Source organism: Dromiciops gliroides, chromosome 2, assembly GCF_019393635.1.
Source record: "Dromiciops gliroides isolate mDroGli1 chromosome 2, mDroGli1.pri, whole genome shotgun sequence".
NCBI classification, from domain to species: domain Eukaryota; kingdom Metazoa; phylum Chordata; class Mammalia; order Microbiotheria; family Microbiotheriidae; genus Dromiciops; species Dromiciops gliroides.
Window position 1 is genome coordinate 389,215,552 of NC_057862.1, and position 13,340 is coordinate 389,228,891.

Here is a 13,340-nt window from a genome sequence, read left to right on the forward strand (position 1 = left end):
GAGGTCTTGTTGAAGAGGATTCCACTCTTCTAAGGATGAATCTAGAATCCATTCTCGGGTAATGTTCATCAAAGTTAAATTTATTCTTTTAAAGTAGTCCATTAAACAGGATACAAGATTCCAACTGTGTAAGCTGCCACTGTTTAGACTTAAACTAAAAAGCTGATTAAAATACAACTGGAGTGTGGTATGTTTTTGCTCAAAAAAACAGGCCTGAAAAGTAACAGTTAGGGTCAGAGTTGCTACGTCTTTTATAGGGCCAATTTCATGGGTCACTGGGTTTATTTACATTGTTATGTTTGAAAGATGGTGGGTGGAAGACAAAGGATTCTCTTTACTATCCCAGACAGTGAAGCACATTCTGGCTGGGAACATCACTGAGCTGAAACTGCCATCTAGTGCTTGGACTCAAGCTACAATTAAAGAGTCCAAAGGCACAATTTTCCACTTATGTTCTTATCACCTTCATTTTCTTTTCTTTTCTTTTTTCTTTTTGGTATTTTTTTGGTTTTTTGTTGTGTGTGTGTGTTTTTTTTTTCAGGGCAATGAGGATTAAGTGACTTGCCCAGGGTCACACAGCCAGTAAGTGTCAAGTGTCTGAGGCCAGATTTGAACGCAGGTCCTCCTGAATCCAGGGCCAGTGCTTTATCCACTGAGCCACCTAGCTGCCCCTGCTCATTTTCTATATGAAGGGAAAGAAGAAAGAAGAGCTACAGGTAAGAGACAGAAGAATGCCTGTCAGTACTGATCAAGTGATTCTTCTCTTCGTTCTTCATTGAGCTTAATGCTGTGTGTCCATCACAGTGGCTCCTGTATGTACATCCGTTAGTCAAATTGTCTACTGAAAAAACTGTCATGTCCCTACTAAGAACCAGACACATGACTAGGCTCTCCCCAAGAACTGCATCAGCCAAAAATATACATCATTCTTCATCTCCAGATTCCTTTCCTTATCCCTCCTGTTCCAAAAGCCTCTGTCGAGTTTCCATTACAATTTCTTCCATTATCTCTGGTTTTAAAATGTCCTTGATCTAAAAGAGAAAAGATAAAGTTGTTCATTCAGATAAGGAACCAACATCAAGCATACAGTCAAGCTTCATAAGCTACACTCAACACAGAGAGAACAAGCTAATACAAAAGGAAGAAATAAAAGAAACTGGCCCAGAAAATAGAATAGGCTAAAAACGACAATCAAATAACAAACATTTTATTAAATACCTCCTATGCACTAACCACTGTGCTTGGCAATGGAGATACTAAGACAAAAACGAAACACTCCCTGCCCTCAAGGAACTCTGAGCAGGAAAGACAACATGTACATACATTAATATTTACAAAATTTGGGGGCAGCTAGGTGGCGCAGTGGATAGAGCACCGGCCCTGGAGTCAGGAGTACCTGAGTTCAAATCTGGCCTCAGACACTTAACACTTACTAGCTGTGTGACCCTGGGCAAGTCACTTAACCCCAATTGCCTCACTAAAAAAATTAAAAAAAAAATATTTACAAAATTTATACAAGGAAAATTGGGGGAGGGAATTTAGAGGGGATCACAAAAGGTTTCATGTAGAAGATGTGGACAATTAGCAGGTTTTTGTGTTGTTTTTTTAAATTTTTTTTTTAGTGAGGCAATTAGTGTTAAGTGACTTGCCCAAGGTCACACAGCTAGTAAGTGTTATGTGTCTGAGGCTGCATTCGAACTCAGGTCCTCCTGACTCCAGGGCCGGTGCTCTATCCACTGTGCCACCTAGCTGCCCGACAATTAGCAGTTTTGAAGGAAATACAAGAGCCCAATATGTCAAGGGAGTACATTCCAAGGATGTGGGAGAGCTGATACAAAGATGTGGAGGTGGAAGACAGAAAGAGTCTCAAAAACAGAGAAACAGAGAGAAGGGCCAAATCTGACTGTGGAGTACTTAAAACAAAGCGATGCCAAATAAAGTTGTAAAGATAGGTTGGGGCACGGGAGTCTATAATTTATTCTAGAAATAAAAGGGAACAAGTGCAGTTTCACGGGGGAGCGATTTGGTCAAACCTGCACATTAGCAAAGTCACTTTAGCAGCTGTATTGAAGGAGGATGCATTGAACAAAGCAGGGATCTCAGGAGCCTGTTACAATAATCCAAGAGAGAGGTGACAAGTGGCTGAATTAGGAAGGGGGCTCTATGATGAGAGGGAAGAAAACAGACATAGGAGACGTGCTGAAGGTAGAAACAGCAAGATTTGGCATTTGACTGCATACAAGGAATGAGGGAGACACAGAACCTACTGAAACCTTAGTATTAGCTTAATAAATCAGAAGGATTCTCTCTGTTGACCAATATAAAGATATTATTGTAGGAGGAATTAAGAAACCAAACCTGAAGAACCCAGGGTAATCTGCTGTTCAGTCATTTTTCAGTCGTTCCCAACTCTTTGTGATCCCATTTGGGGTTACTGGAGTGGTTTGTCATTTCCTTCTCCAGATCATTTTACAGATGAGGAAACTGAGGCAAACAGTTACATGACTTCCCCAGGATCATATAGCTAGTAAGTGTCTGAGGTCAAATTTGAACTCAGGTCTTCTTGACTCAAGCCTAGCACTCTATCCACTGTGCCACCTAGCTGCCCCCTGGGGCTAATAAACCAGTGGAACTTGGAATGTCCATCCCACCTGATCCTAAAGTTGCCAGATGTTGAAGAAATCTCAGAGATTTGCTCATTTGTAAATAAGGAAAATAAAAAACATTTAATAAGGAGGCAGCATTGTTTGACTCAGATATTCACCATATGGATTCACACTAATATAGAGAGGTACATTTGGGAAGATTGCTCACTGCCTTTAGTGGAATTAAGGGAGAGAGATCTTATCTTTGCCACAAAACTATTTAGAGCAGATAATGAAACATGGAAAACAAACCAACTGAATACCTGATGGGAAAGAGATGCTTCATAGCAGTAGAGAAGGCTAGTGTCGAATAACATCATCTTCTGCGATACCAGGGAAATGATGCAGTTCCGGAGCCGAGATATCACCTCCCGATCAGAGAGTGGCACTGGCTACAGATAAGAGGAAAAGGAATTGGGGGAAAAAGAAAAGGAAAATGCACTCAGCGTCAATTGTACAAAGGGAAGAGATAAAAATCACTCACACGCACTTTCACACATACACTGACAAGACTGAAAACGATACCAATAGAAACTCAAACCATACATTAGGGGAAAAAAGGCAGAGCTGATAGCTCTGATTTCCCCATGCTACCCCCTGACCTTGCACTCTCATCAGCTTTAATTCCAACACATCATTCAAGACCCAACTCAAACACTTTGTTCATGAAGTCTTCCCTGACTGCCCCCATCTAGAAACTAGTCTTCCCTCTGCTACACTCACACAGCAATTTGTACATATCAAAGAATTTGTCAAATTCTACCTCACAGCATATTTGTGTAAATGTCTTAGCTCAAGACCTAGACTATGAGAACTCTAAGATCCATCAGGGCAGAAGCCTTGGCATAGTTCATTAATCTCCCTGAAGGTTTCCTTATCTGTAGAGTGAGAATGATATTTTCATGACCCCCTTCACAGGGTCCTTGTGAGGATCAAATAAGATAGAACATATAAAAGCTATTGTTGGCTATTCTTTAGGTTCACCACAGGACCTTGTACGCAGTGTTAAGGGCTAAAATTCTAGCTAAACTGTCTAAAATATCTAATGAGTGGTCGCCAATAAATTATAAGCTTTAGCAAGAGTTAGACTTTTAAGCATTTATTAAGGAGAATAAGAATTTGGTAAAGAGAGAGAAAGGCCTAGATTCCTATCTATTAAAGGGAGAGCACATTTCTAGCTCCGCTCTCCACCAGAGTCCAGAGGAAAGAGCGCCAGTCTCTTCCTTCTTCCTCCCACTATCCAACGTCACTTCCTGATGCCAAAGAAAAGACTCCTGGTCTTGCCCTCAAAGACCTTCGCTTCATGGGCGGAACTCTTCTACAGTAAGTCTCCAGCAGGTGGCGTCATTCCAATCGTTACAACAGTAAGTGCTTGATAAAAGTCTAAATGAACTACAATAAGGGAGATGAATATGGATGGGTTCATATCTTTTATTACAAAGTCAATCTTTGGACATGAACCTAGGATTGCCCATTATTTCTGCTAACAATTCACTGGTCAAAAACTTAGATCTTTTCTGAACAATTTTATGGAATGCATTCCTCAAGGTAATTCAGAAATGTGCATCAAGAGGCAGGTTAGAAACACACCACAAAAACACATCCAGAATTCTTTCGGTTGTCACTCATTCACTCACCAATACTGGTAACAGTCTGACTTCTCACCTCTAGATTGGCAATGAAGCCCCCTGCTTCTTCTTCTCTCTGCTCAGGAGTTGGGTAAATCCAGATGAAGCCATTATTGCCCAAAATCACGGAGGCACCACAAGGCAAGTCATGGAAGTGGGTCTTCTGTCGTTTCACCAGGGAAGGGGAAACCTGGACGAGAACTCCCTGTCCAAGCTAGGAAATAAATTACAACAAATCAGTAGAGGCTGGCCTGGGAGAATGAAATATACCATAAATTATGGTGCCTAAGTTGACCTCTGAAAAGTTAAAAATAAAAATCTCACATAGAGTTGAAGTTGATTATAGACTGGGTGTAATCAGAGATCCTTCCTCCATTCTACTTGCTTAAGAATATCAGTTCTACTTGCTTAAAAGCAATTGCTATATTACATATACACACAGAAACACAAATATATGTGAATATTTATGCATAAATCTGTGTGTATATGATATAAAAAGCTGAATTTTTATATAGAAAAACCTAAATAAAAAATTCAATTTCTACACCATGTTTATTTATTGTATAAAAGTTGTACATGTTAACTATCAGCTGATTATTCAAAACCTCTTTTAATCAGAATCACTACACTAAACTGGCCCAGACAGTCGGGCCAGTTTAGTGCAATTAAATCTCAGGTGCAATGAGGCCAAGGTCAAGGCTTTTATCACCAGTTAGTTTTGTCCCATTCCCTGCTCACACCCTGTCCAATGGAGGTGGATTAGCACAAATCCAGTCCCCACAATAACAAGGGGTTTGGTAGCACTATCTTCAACAACAGAGGATGACAGCACATATTGTAAAACAGAGTTCCATTTCATATTTGGTAACTACTTTCCCAAAGATTTCCTTGTTCTCCTTCAGAAAATTAAAAATATATAAACCCAAGAGGCCTAACAAGTCATAGGATTTCTTAAAAAAGAAAATGTGTTGTTTTTTTTTTTTAATTAGCTGTAAAGATGTAGCTTCATAATAGCCTAAATCCCTGAGAGACTTCTGTTCATGCATGGAATCCCACTTTGAAAGCTCAAATAACAAAATGCATTTTACCAGAGGGCATACCCTTTATATTTTGAAGTGTTCACATTAGGTTAAAGCCATCCATTTTGTCCTTCCTTCTAAGACCAGGTCCCACATGCTGAATTTATTTCCTCTAAGAAGGAATGGCATTAACAATGTTTAACGGACTATAGTGGCTCTGATTTCACTAGAGCAAGTTCTAGGGAGAATCACTCCCCACTTAGGAAAGCAAAATGTTTTTTCCCATTTTCTCCACTCCACTGTGTGTTTCCAGGATATCCCATGCCTGTTGCCTCTGGCCTCTTTCTCTTAAGCTGTAAGAGCACTGGAGCTGAAATGGGATGTGGGGTACCAAATTCCCCTCTCTGAACAACATGAAATCCTTTGGCTCAGAGTGCTATAGACTGCACCAAAGATTTAGAAATAGATTTGCAGGTCACAAGAAGAATGAAAACGACAGTCGATTCTTACTTTAGAATACTACTTACTTTTCCATATTTTAGACTCCTGGTATGTAGAGACACAGCACCATCAGAAAACACTGCCTGGACCTCAGCCTGGCCTAATGATGAAGGAAGTAACAGTAGTCTGCAGCTTATACCTCTCCATTCCCATTGTAAAGTTCATTCTCATCACCCCCATCCCACAACTCCCTCCCCTCACATACACACAAACAGCTCCCATCACCTTGATTTGTATTCCGTTTTCATCATCCTGTCCCCAAAAACCTAGACTAAAAACTAAACTCATCAGGAATATTTCATTCTGACCTACCCACTCTCTTTTAGTCACAATTGACATCTTGGTCTGAAAAACACCCTTTTAAATTCCCTAGGATAAATGGCCACCTCATCATTAAAGTGAATTTTCCTGTTGTGGTAAAAAAATATGAAAGTTTTTTAACAGTCGGTTAGGATAACTGAAAGATGCCAGTTTTTGAAGGACCACCCTTTTGGGGAGCAGACCAACAGTCCACCTGCTGCACACGTCAGACTGCCTGCTACGCACTCGACTTCCGGGGTGTGAGCTTAAAATACAAGGAGAAAACGGAAGTGGGGCTTTTTCCTGCTCTGCTGGTCTCCTGACTGCGCTGCACAGACGGTCTCTCTCTCTCTCTCTCTCTCTCTCCAAAGGTGGCCTTCGGTTTTGGTGAGTTTTTATAAGGAATATAGACTAAGCTTAGACTTAAGACGATTTGTATTGTGTTTCTACTTTCCTATCCTTCTAATCAACATCACCTTGTGACTACCATAACAATAAAAGGTCTATCTAGAAAACCAAAAGCTTCTTCCATTTACTAGTCTGGGAGATAAATTAAGGGAAAGGTTAAGTAGGGGAGATTTATGATCTAATACCCAATTTTAAATCTCACACTGTCTAACCCAAAGCCCAGGCTACCACAAACCTGTCACAAAGAAACAGCTGAAAACAAAACAAAACAAAACAGGGAGTTAGGGGCAGTTAGGTGGTAAAGTGAATAAAGCACTGGCCCTGGATTCAGGAGGACCTGAGTTTAAATCCAGCCTCAGACACTTGACACTTACTAGCTGTGTGACCCTGGGCAAGTCACTTAAGCCTCACTGCCCCACCAAAAAACAAACAAACAAACCAAAAAACCCCCAAAGAAACAGCTGAACCAAACTAGGTGGTATCTAGAAGAAGCAACAGAGTTCATGGGAAAAGTGAAGAAATTCTTCATCAGTGTCCATGACCTTGGCTTTAAGTTTACATGTACTTGTGAAAATTCTCAAGCTTATCACATCACTTAAATACAATTTCAACTATATTTTTGCCACTCTGTGCAGAAGCAGAAAGATGCCAAACCACAAAATCTAAGGATACACTAATAAGGTCCCCTTCCCGTAAGAAGTCCCTCATTGCAAGTTCATCTTCTGCAGATCTTCTCCTCTGAAGTACACAAGGAAACAAAAATGTTATTTACATCAACTCACAGAAACAAATTTCCCCAGATCTTATTTCTCTTTTCTCCTTAGGAAGATATTTATTGAAACTATACAGGGTGTCCCAAAAGCTAAATAACATCTGCTACCAAGACACCAAGATGCCCCAACCATCTCAGGATCACCACGGGGAGAACACTGGACAAGAGTCAGGAAGATATGAACGTGAACCTTGTCTCACACACTGGCTAGCTGGGTGACCCTGGGCAAGTTGCTTAGCTTCTCAGTTTCTCATCTGTAAAATATGGTGGCCTCTGAGGTCCCTTCCAGCCTTGAGTCTGGGATCCTGTGATCCCCCAAAAGAATTTTTGGAGTTGGAGAACCTTAGAGCCAGAAGGATCTTAGGAATCTTAGTCTAACCCCTTTGCTTTACCCCTCTGTGCCCGTCTACCCATCTATAACAAATAAGAGGTCTATATTACATTATTCCTAAGGGCCTGCCTCATTTCTTAAGCACAGCAGCAGCAGAACTGTGATACCTGTCAATCAAAGGCAGCAGCCTCTCTCTCTGCTTCTCTCTCTTTCTCTTTCCTTTCCTCTCTTCTCTTCCCACCTCCCCTTCATGTCCAATTTTCAGATGACACAAAGCTGGAAGGGAAAGCTAGCACAATTAGGACACAAAAGGATCCAGCCGGACTGGGACAGGGGTAGATCTAATAAGATGGTTTGTTATTTGGTTTCCATTTGCCTAAGAAACAAATGTTTGATTTTGTTGGTACAGAGGATTCCCAGGGAGGAAACGTTTCTCCAAACTAATAAAGATCAACATTTGCTCTGCAACTTCTAGTGTCAAGACATGGTCTGTGGCACCAAGAGAAGGGCTTAGAGCAGGTCACACAGCCAGGCTGTATCAGGGGTTAGACTTGACTACAGGATTCTAAGGACAATTTATCAGCCACTACACCCATCTGCCTCAAGCTAGAAATTTAAAGGGAATAAATATAAATTCCTACACAAAAAAGTCACAAGTATAGGATAAGAGAACTCTACAAAGACCATGGTTGGGAAGTTTTAATGAGATTATAATCTCAATGAGTCAACAGTAAGACATGGAAGTCAAAAAAAGTCAATCTAATTTTGGATTGAAGTGAGTGTGGTCTAGTGTCCAAAAGGCAGGAGGTAAGAGTCCCATCATATTCTCTCCTGGTTACAGAAGGGCTGAATTATTATTATGTTATGTTTGGGGCTCCATATTTTAAGGACACAAAATTGGCAGAGGAAGAAGACTGGGATGCTGAAGTGGTTGGAGACCATATATCTAATGACTGAATGACCTGAGAATATCTGAATGAAAAGAGACGTTGAGGAAGGGTACATATCAGTAGCCTTCAAAGGGCTGTCACCAGCAGTTGGCACAGTGCCTGGCACATACAAGGCACTTAATACATACCTGCTGCCTAGACTGTCACAAGAAAAAAGATTAAGATTTATCCTATTTAGGCTCAGAAGAGAGAACCAGGACCACCAGGTTAAAGTTGCCGCAATGGAAAAAAGCAGTCACAGATGGGAGGGCTGGGTTTGAATTCCATCTCTGAGGCTAACTTGTCAAAACTACACACCCCTTGAACTTGTTTTCTAACTATAAAAAGATGACAATATGACTTGAACTGCCTATCTCACACACAAGCACTATCTGAACATGATGACGGTTGTTGTCACTGGCATTATTATAAAGCTGCAGAGAGGCAGACTTGGAGCTCAGCATAAGGACACAATTCCTAACAACAAGAGCTGATAATGGCATGGGCTGCTTCAGGAAGTTGTCAGCTCCCTAGCACAGGATAGATGACCATTTGTCAAGGATGAGGCAGAAAGGATTCCTGTTCAGATAAAGGATGAACCTGATGATTTTTGAGCTCTATGCCAACAGAGATTTTGTGATCCTCCTCTTTTTTCTTCTACTCTGCCCTAAGACTGCCAATAACATCCAAAAGAACCATTCGGTCCAGGTAAAAGCATGAGGGCTAAAGAGATTCTCATCTTCGGCATAAGACTACAGGTGTACAATACCTTAAGTAAGCTAGATTTGAAAATCCAGCAAAAAAAGACAGGAGGAATTTTAAACAACTTTTAAAAAAAGGCTCAGCATAGGATTCTTTTACAGAAAGCTTCTCATAGTAAACTTAAATAATGAGTCCATATGCTAAAATTTAATTTACATACAGCTTTCCAGAAACATGCTGTCTGTGTAAAGCAGCATAGACCTGGAACAGGGAAATGATCAGAATCAAGGGGTCTGAGTGCTATTGTATACAGACCTTCCAGATAAAATTCCATTAGGTTTCCACCCCAAGGATGTCCTTACTGTTACATTAAAGTCAGAATAAACACTGCCTAAGTTGGAAAAATATAGCCCTTCCTTTCACCACATAAAAGGATGATGTTTTAATCCTACCACGAAATTTCCTCTACATTTTCTTCAAGCAGTAAGGAAACATGCCAGTGGTGTCCACTGTATGTGTAGAAACCCTAGGCCTTGGCAGCTGTGCTTGGAGAGCAGGAACATGGAATTTAGCTGCAAGCACTCACCAGCTCTCCTCCTGGAAGGTTCATGGATGAGAGAAGCAAGACTGAATCCAGCCTGGAGTTGGTCTCCACCTTCCATCGCTTCTGCTGAACCTACAAAGTAAGAAAGTCTTGAGCTACTGACTCAAATCCAGTCACTGAACAATCAGTGACCCTAAATATGACAGCCTGAATTTCTGCAGCAAAACCAACATAAAATACAATTTAACTTATCATTTATTAAAACAATACAAGGGGGAGCTAGGTGGCTCAGTGGATAAAGCACTGGCCCTGGATTCAGGAGGACCTGAGTTCAAATCCAGCCTCAGATGCTTAATAGTGGTATGACCCTGGGCAAGTCACTTAACCCTCACTGCCTCAAGGGAAAAAAACAAAAAAACCACACACACAATACAGGACAGCCCTCTACCAAAAATTGTGTCATAGGTTTGATTTTTCTTTTTCTTTTTTGTAAAGTACACAATCTCTATGAACTGGTCCAGCCATTCTGAAAAGCAATTTGGATGTATGTCCCAAAAGTCACTAAGCTCTATATACAGTTTGATCCAGCAATGACACTTCTAAACCTACACAACAAAAAGATCAAAGAGAGGGAAAATATGAAAATAATTATAGGAGTCCTCTTTGTTGTAGCAAAGAACTGGAAACAAAATGGGCATTCATTGACTGGGGAACCACCAAACAGCATACAGTATAGGAAGGCCAGTTTCAGAGAAAGCTGGTAAGATTAATGTGAATTGAGGATGAGTGAAGTGAACTTTAAAAAAAAAGTCAACTCGAAAGACTTAAGAACTTTCACCAATTCAATGACCACTCAAAAATCTAGGAGTTCCCCATACTGCCCACCTCCTAAGAGAAGGGTGATAGATCCAAGATACAGAGTCATAAATACATTTTAGAGCTTGGAAAATGTGCTGACTACACTTATTTGTACATGTGAAACAGCTTTAAAAGTAACATGATGACATATACTTTTTTTAAAGTAGATAAGAAATTTATGGTGGCACACATAATATAGACAAATGTTCTTTGTTTTTGCTTGTGAAATTTAGAATAATTTTTTTAAAGCAAACTGCCTGATTCAGACTTTACCTCTGTGATTCTCCCCACCACAATGTCTCCTACTTCACCATTATACCTGAAAAAGACAATAAAAAGTTAATCATTAGAAAATGGACTTTTTTCAATTTTCTTTTTTCTGAATTTAATAACCATTAGCAAACATAAATATTTCAGCACAGAAAAGATAAAAAACAAGGATTGTATATGAAATTGTAAACATTTGTAACAGTTTGGTTTTTTAAAGCACGTATTAAATTTAAGATGGTAGTAACAAAACTGCTCTATGTGGCCCATTTGGAACTTTTTTCTTCTTTGTACCTTTAAAAAAAGTTATATGGGGGAAGCTAGGTAGTGCAGTAGATAAAGCACTGGCCCTGGATTCAGGAGTACCTGAGTTCAAATCTGGCCTCAGACACTTGACACTTACTAGCTGTGTGACCCTGGGCAAGTCACTTAACCCCCACTGCCCCGCAAAACAAAACAAAACAAAAAAAAGTTATATCGATGTTCTTCTCTATTTTTCTGTACCTCTATCACTACCCACCAATAGAAAGCCTCCATTATAACAAATTGGTCAAGCAAAACAATTCAATACACTGGCCATACTGAAAATGCCTGTCTCATTCTGTACACTTTATTGACAAGAGGTATATCATACACTTCATCCGTTTTCTGAAGTCATGATTGTTCAATGCATTGATCCAAGTTTATTATTTTGACTAGTAATTAACAATGTACTTCTTTATGGCCTCTCTTGTACTGTTTTATTTAACTCTAATGGGTCACTTAACTTTTTTGCATTTATGCCTAACTAGACTGCAAGCCCCTTTTGGGCTACAGCCATATTTTACTTTCCTTTATCATGAAGGATGCCTTAAAGACAGTAGATGCTCCATAAATGTGCTGACTGGAGTTTGGTTTGATTTCTCAGAAATTTACTCCTGTTTCAGAACTAACAGGAATGTGGAGCCTCTACATAACCTAACAAGGACAATTATAGCTATACAAGTGACCATTTGAAGTCAAAGAATATAAAGAACATCATCCAGAACCAAATAAAACTTTTGTTCTATCCCCATTACTTCAACAATTACCCTTCCTCAGAAGTTTCTGCTTGTATCAGTTGCAATTAACTGCTGTACATTAAAACAAAGGATTTAGCCTCTCTCCCCATTTCTACAAACTTTAGAGCAAGCACTTTTAGCCTAGTGGCTTACTACAAACTTACAAATGCCTCCCTTCTAAGGCTATGACACCAGTGTGATTCCCAGCTGGAAGAAAGAGTAGACACACCTTGTTTTCAAAGCTTTCACACAGATCAGCTTGTTTACTCTCTCCACAGAGCCAGCCACAGATGCTATAAGCTTCTCATCTCCCATATAGGTACCATGGCCCCTGTAACAAAAATCTCGGTTACTACTCAAGACTTGTGCATGTCGCTCTGCTCTCCCCATCAGGATAAAGCAGATTTTGGCTACTTGAGGCTGTTTTTGCCTTTCTTTGTATCCCTAGTTTAGCACAGTTACTGCAACACAGGAGGCGCTGGATAAATACTTGTTGATTGAATGGTGGATGCACAGACACTTGGGAAGGACAGGAGGACATGCAGGGTCGCAGGGAAGAGAAAGACAAGGCCATTTGGGAACAGGTTTGAAGAGACAGGGGCACATGCAAGGACACTCAGGGAAAAGAAACACAAGAATACAGACAGAGGAATATGTAGACACGCACAGGAGCAGAGACACAGGACCTATTGGGACACAAAAGGACATTTGGTAACAGGGACGTGTAATGGAACATGCAGAACAGAGACACAGGGATATGTAGGGGCACACAGGGACATGTGGGGACACGAAAGGACAAGCAGGAACAGACACTGGGATACATAGGGACATGTAGGGACACTAAGGAACAGAGACACGGGGATATGTAGAGACACGCTGGGACGCGCAACGACTCAGACTCGTGGCTGGCGGGAAAACGCAGGTCTTGGGGACGGGAAAGAGGAAGCCCCAGACGCATGTTACGCTTCATGGGTGCCCGCCCGGAGCCCCTGCCACGCACCGCATGAAGCCAGTATCCGTGGTGATCGTGTCCCCGGGTACCACTAAGTGCTTCTGTGTGTCCCGGTCCAAGCTCTCAGGTAGCCGCGGGCGAGCCACAGGAAGCCGAATCTCCATCGCCATCTTGATGTCCAGAGGGCCGCGCAAGCGCACCTGGCTCTAGAGAAACTGTTTCCGGTTCCACAACTACGGGCAGCCTGAAAACGGGATGGGGCGGAGCGAAGCGGGGGAGGGGGGGGGCGGGACGGAAGGTCGGGCTTTTAGGTAGCTACCAATGGGGACCCGCTAGCAGATGGCCATGTTTATTATTGGCTTGGAGGAGTATGAGTAGTTTCAAGCATTTAAGATAAAGGGGAAAAGGGGCAGCTAGGTGGCGCAGTGGATAAAGCACCGGCCC

General features: G+C 41.2%; 1 protein-coding gene across 1 annotated transcript; it reads right to left on the reverse strand.

Moving 5' to 3' along the window:
* Positions 1-583: 583 nt before the first annotated feature.
* Positions 584-13,085, reverse strand: EXOSC2 (exosome component 2). The gene is made up of 9 exons (XM_043987294.1): positions 12,945-13,085; positions 12,174-12,275; positions 10,911-10,956; positions 9,822-9,911; positions 7,174-7,239; positions 5,820-5,888; positions 4,311-4,487; positions 2,909-3,037; positions 584-1,031 (listed from the first exon to the last, which is right to left on the reverse strand). The coding sequence occupies exons 1-9, from the start codon at positions 13,064-13,066 to the stop codon at positions 951-953; spliced, it is 882 nt and encodes a 293-aa protein (XP_043843229.1). The 5' UTR covers positions 13,067-13,085; the 3' UTR covers positions 584-950.
* Between the last annotated feature and the right edge of the window lie 255 nt (positions 13,086-13,340).

Bases quoted from the DNA above. Each gene is read 5' to 3' on its own strand.
- EXOSC2 (XM_043987294.1), bottom strand. From the start codon at position 13,066: ATGGCGATGGAGATTCGGCTTCCTGTGGCTCGCCCGCGGCTACCTGAG. The intron at 9,912-10,910 runs GTAAAGTCTGAA...CTTACTTTGTAG, and splicing joins TGGTGGGGAGAATCACAGAG to GTTCAGCAGAAGCGATGGAA. The intron at 3,038-4,310 runs GTGAGAAGTCAG...TCTTATCTGTAG, and splicing joins GCTTCATTGCCAATCTAGAG to CCAGTGCCACTCTCTGATCG.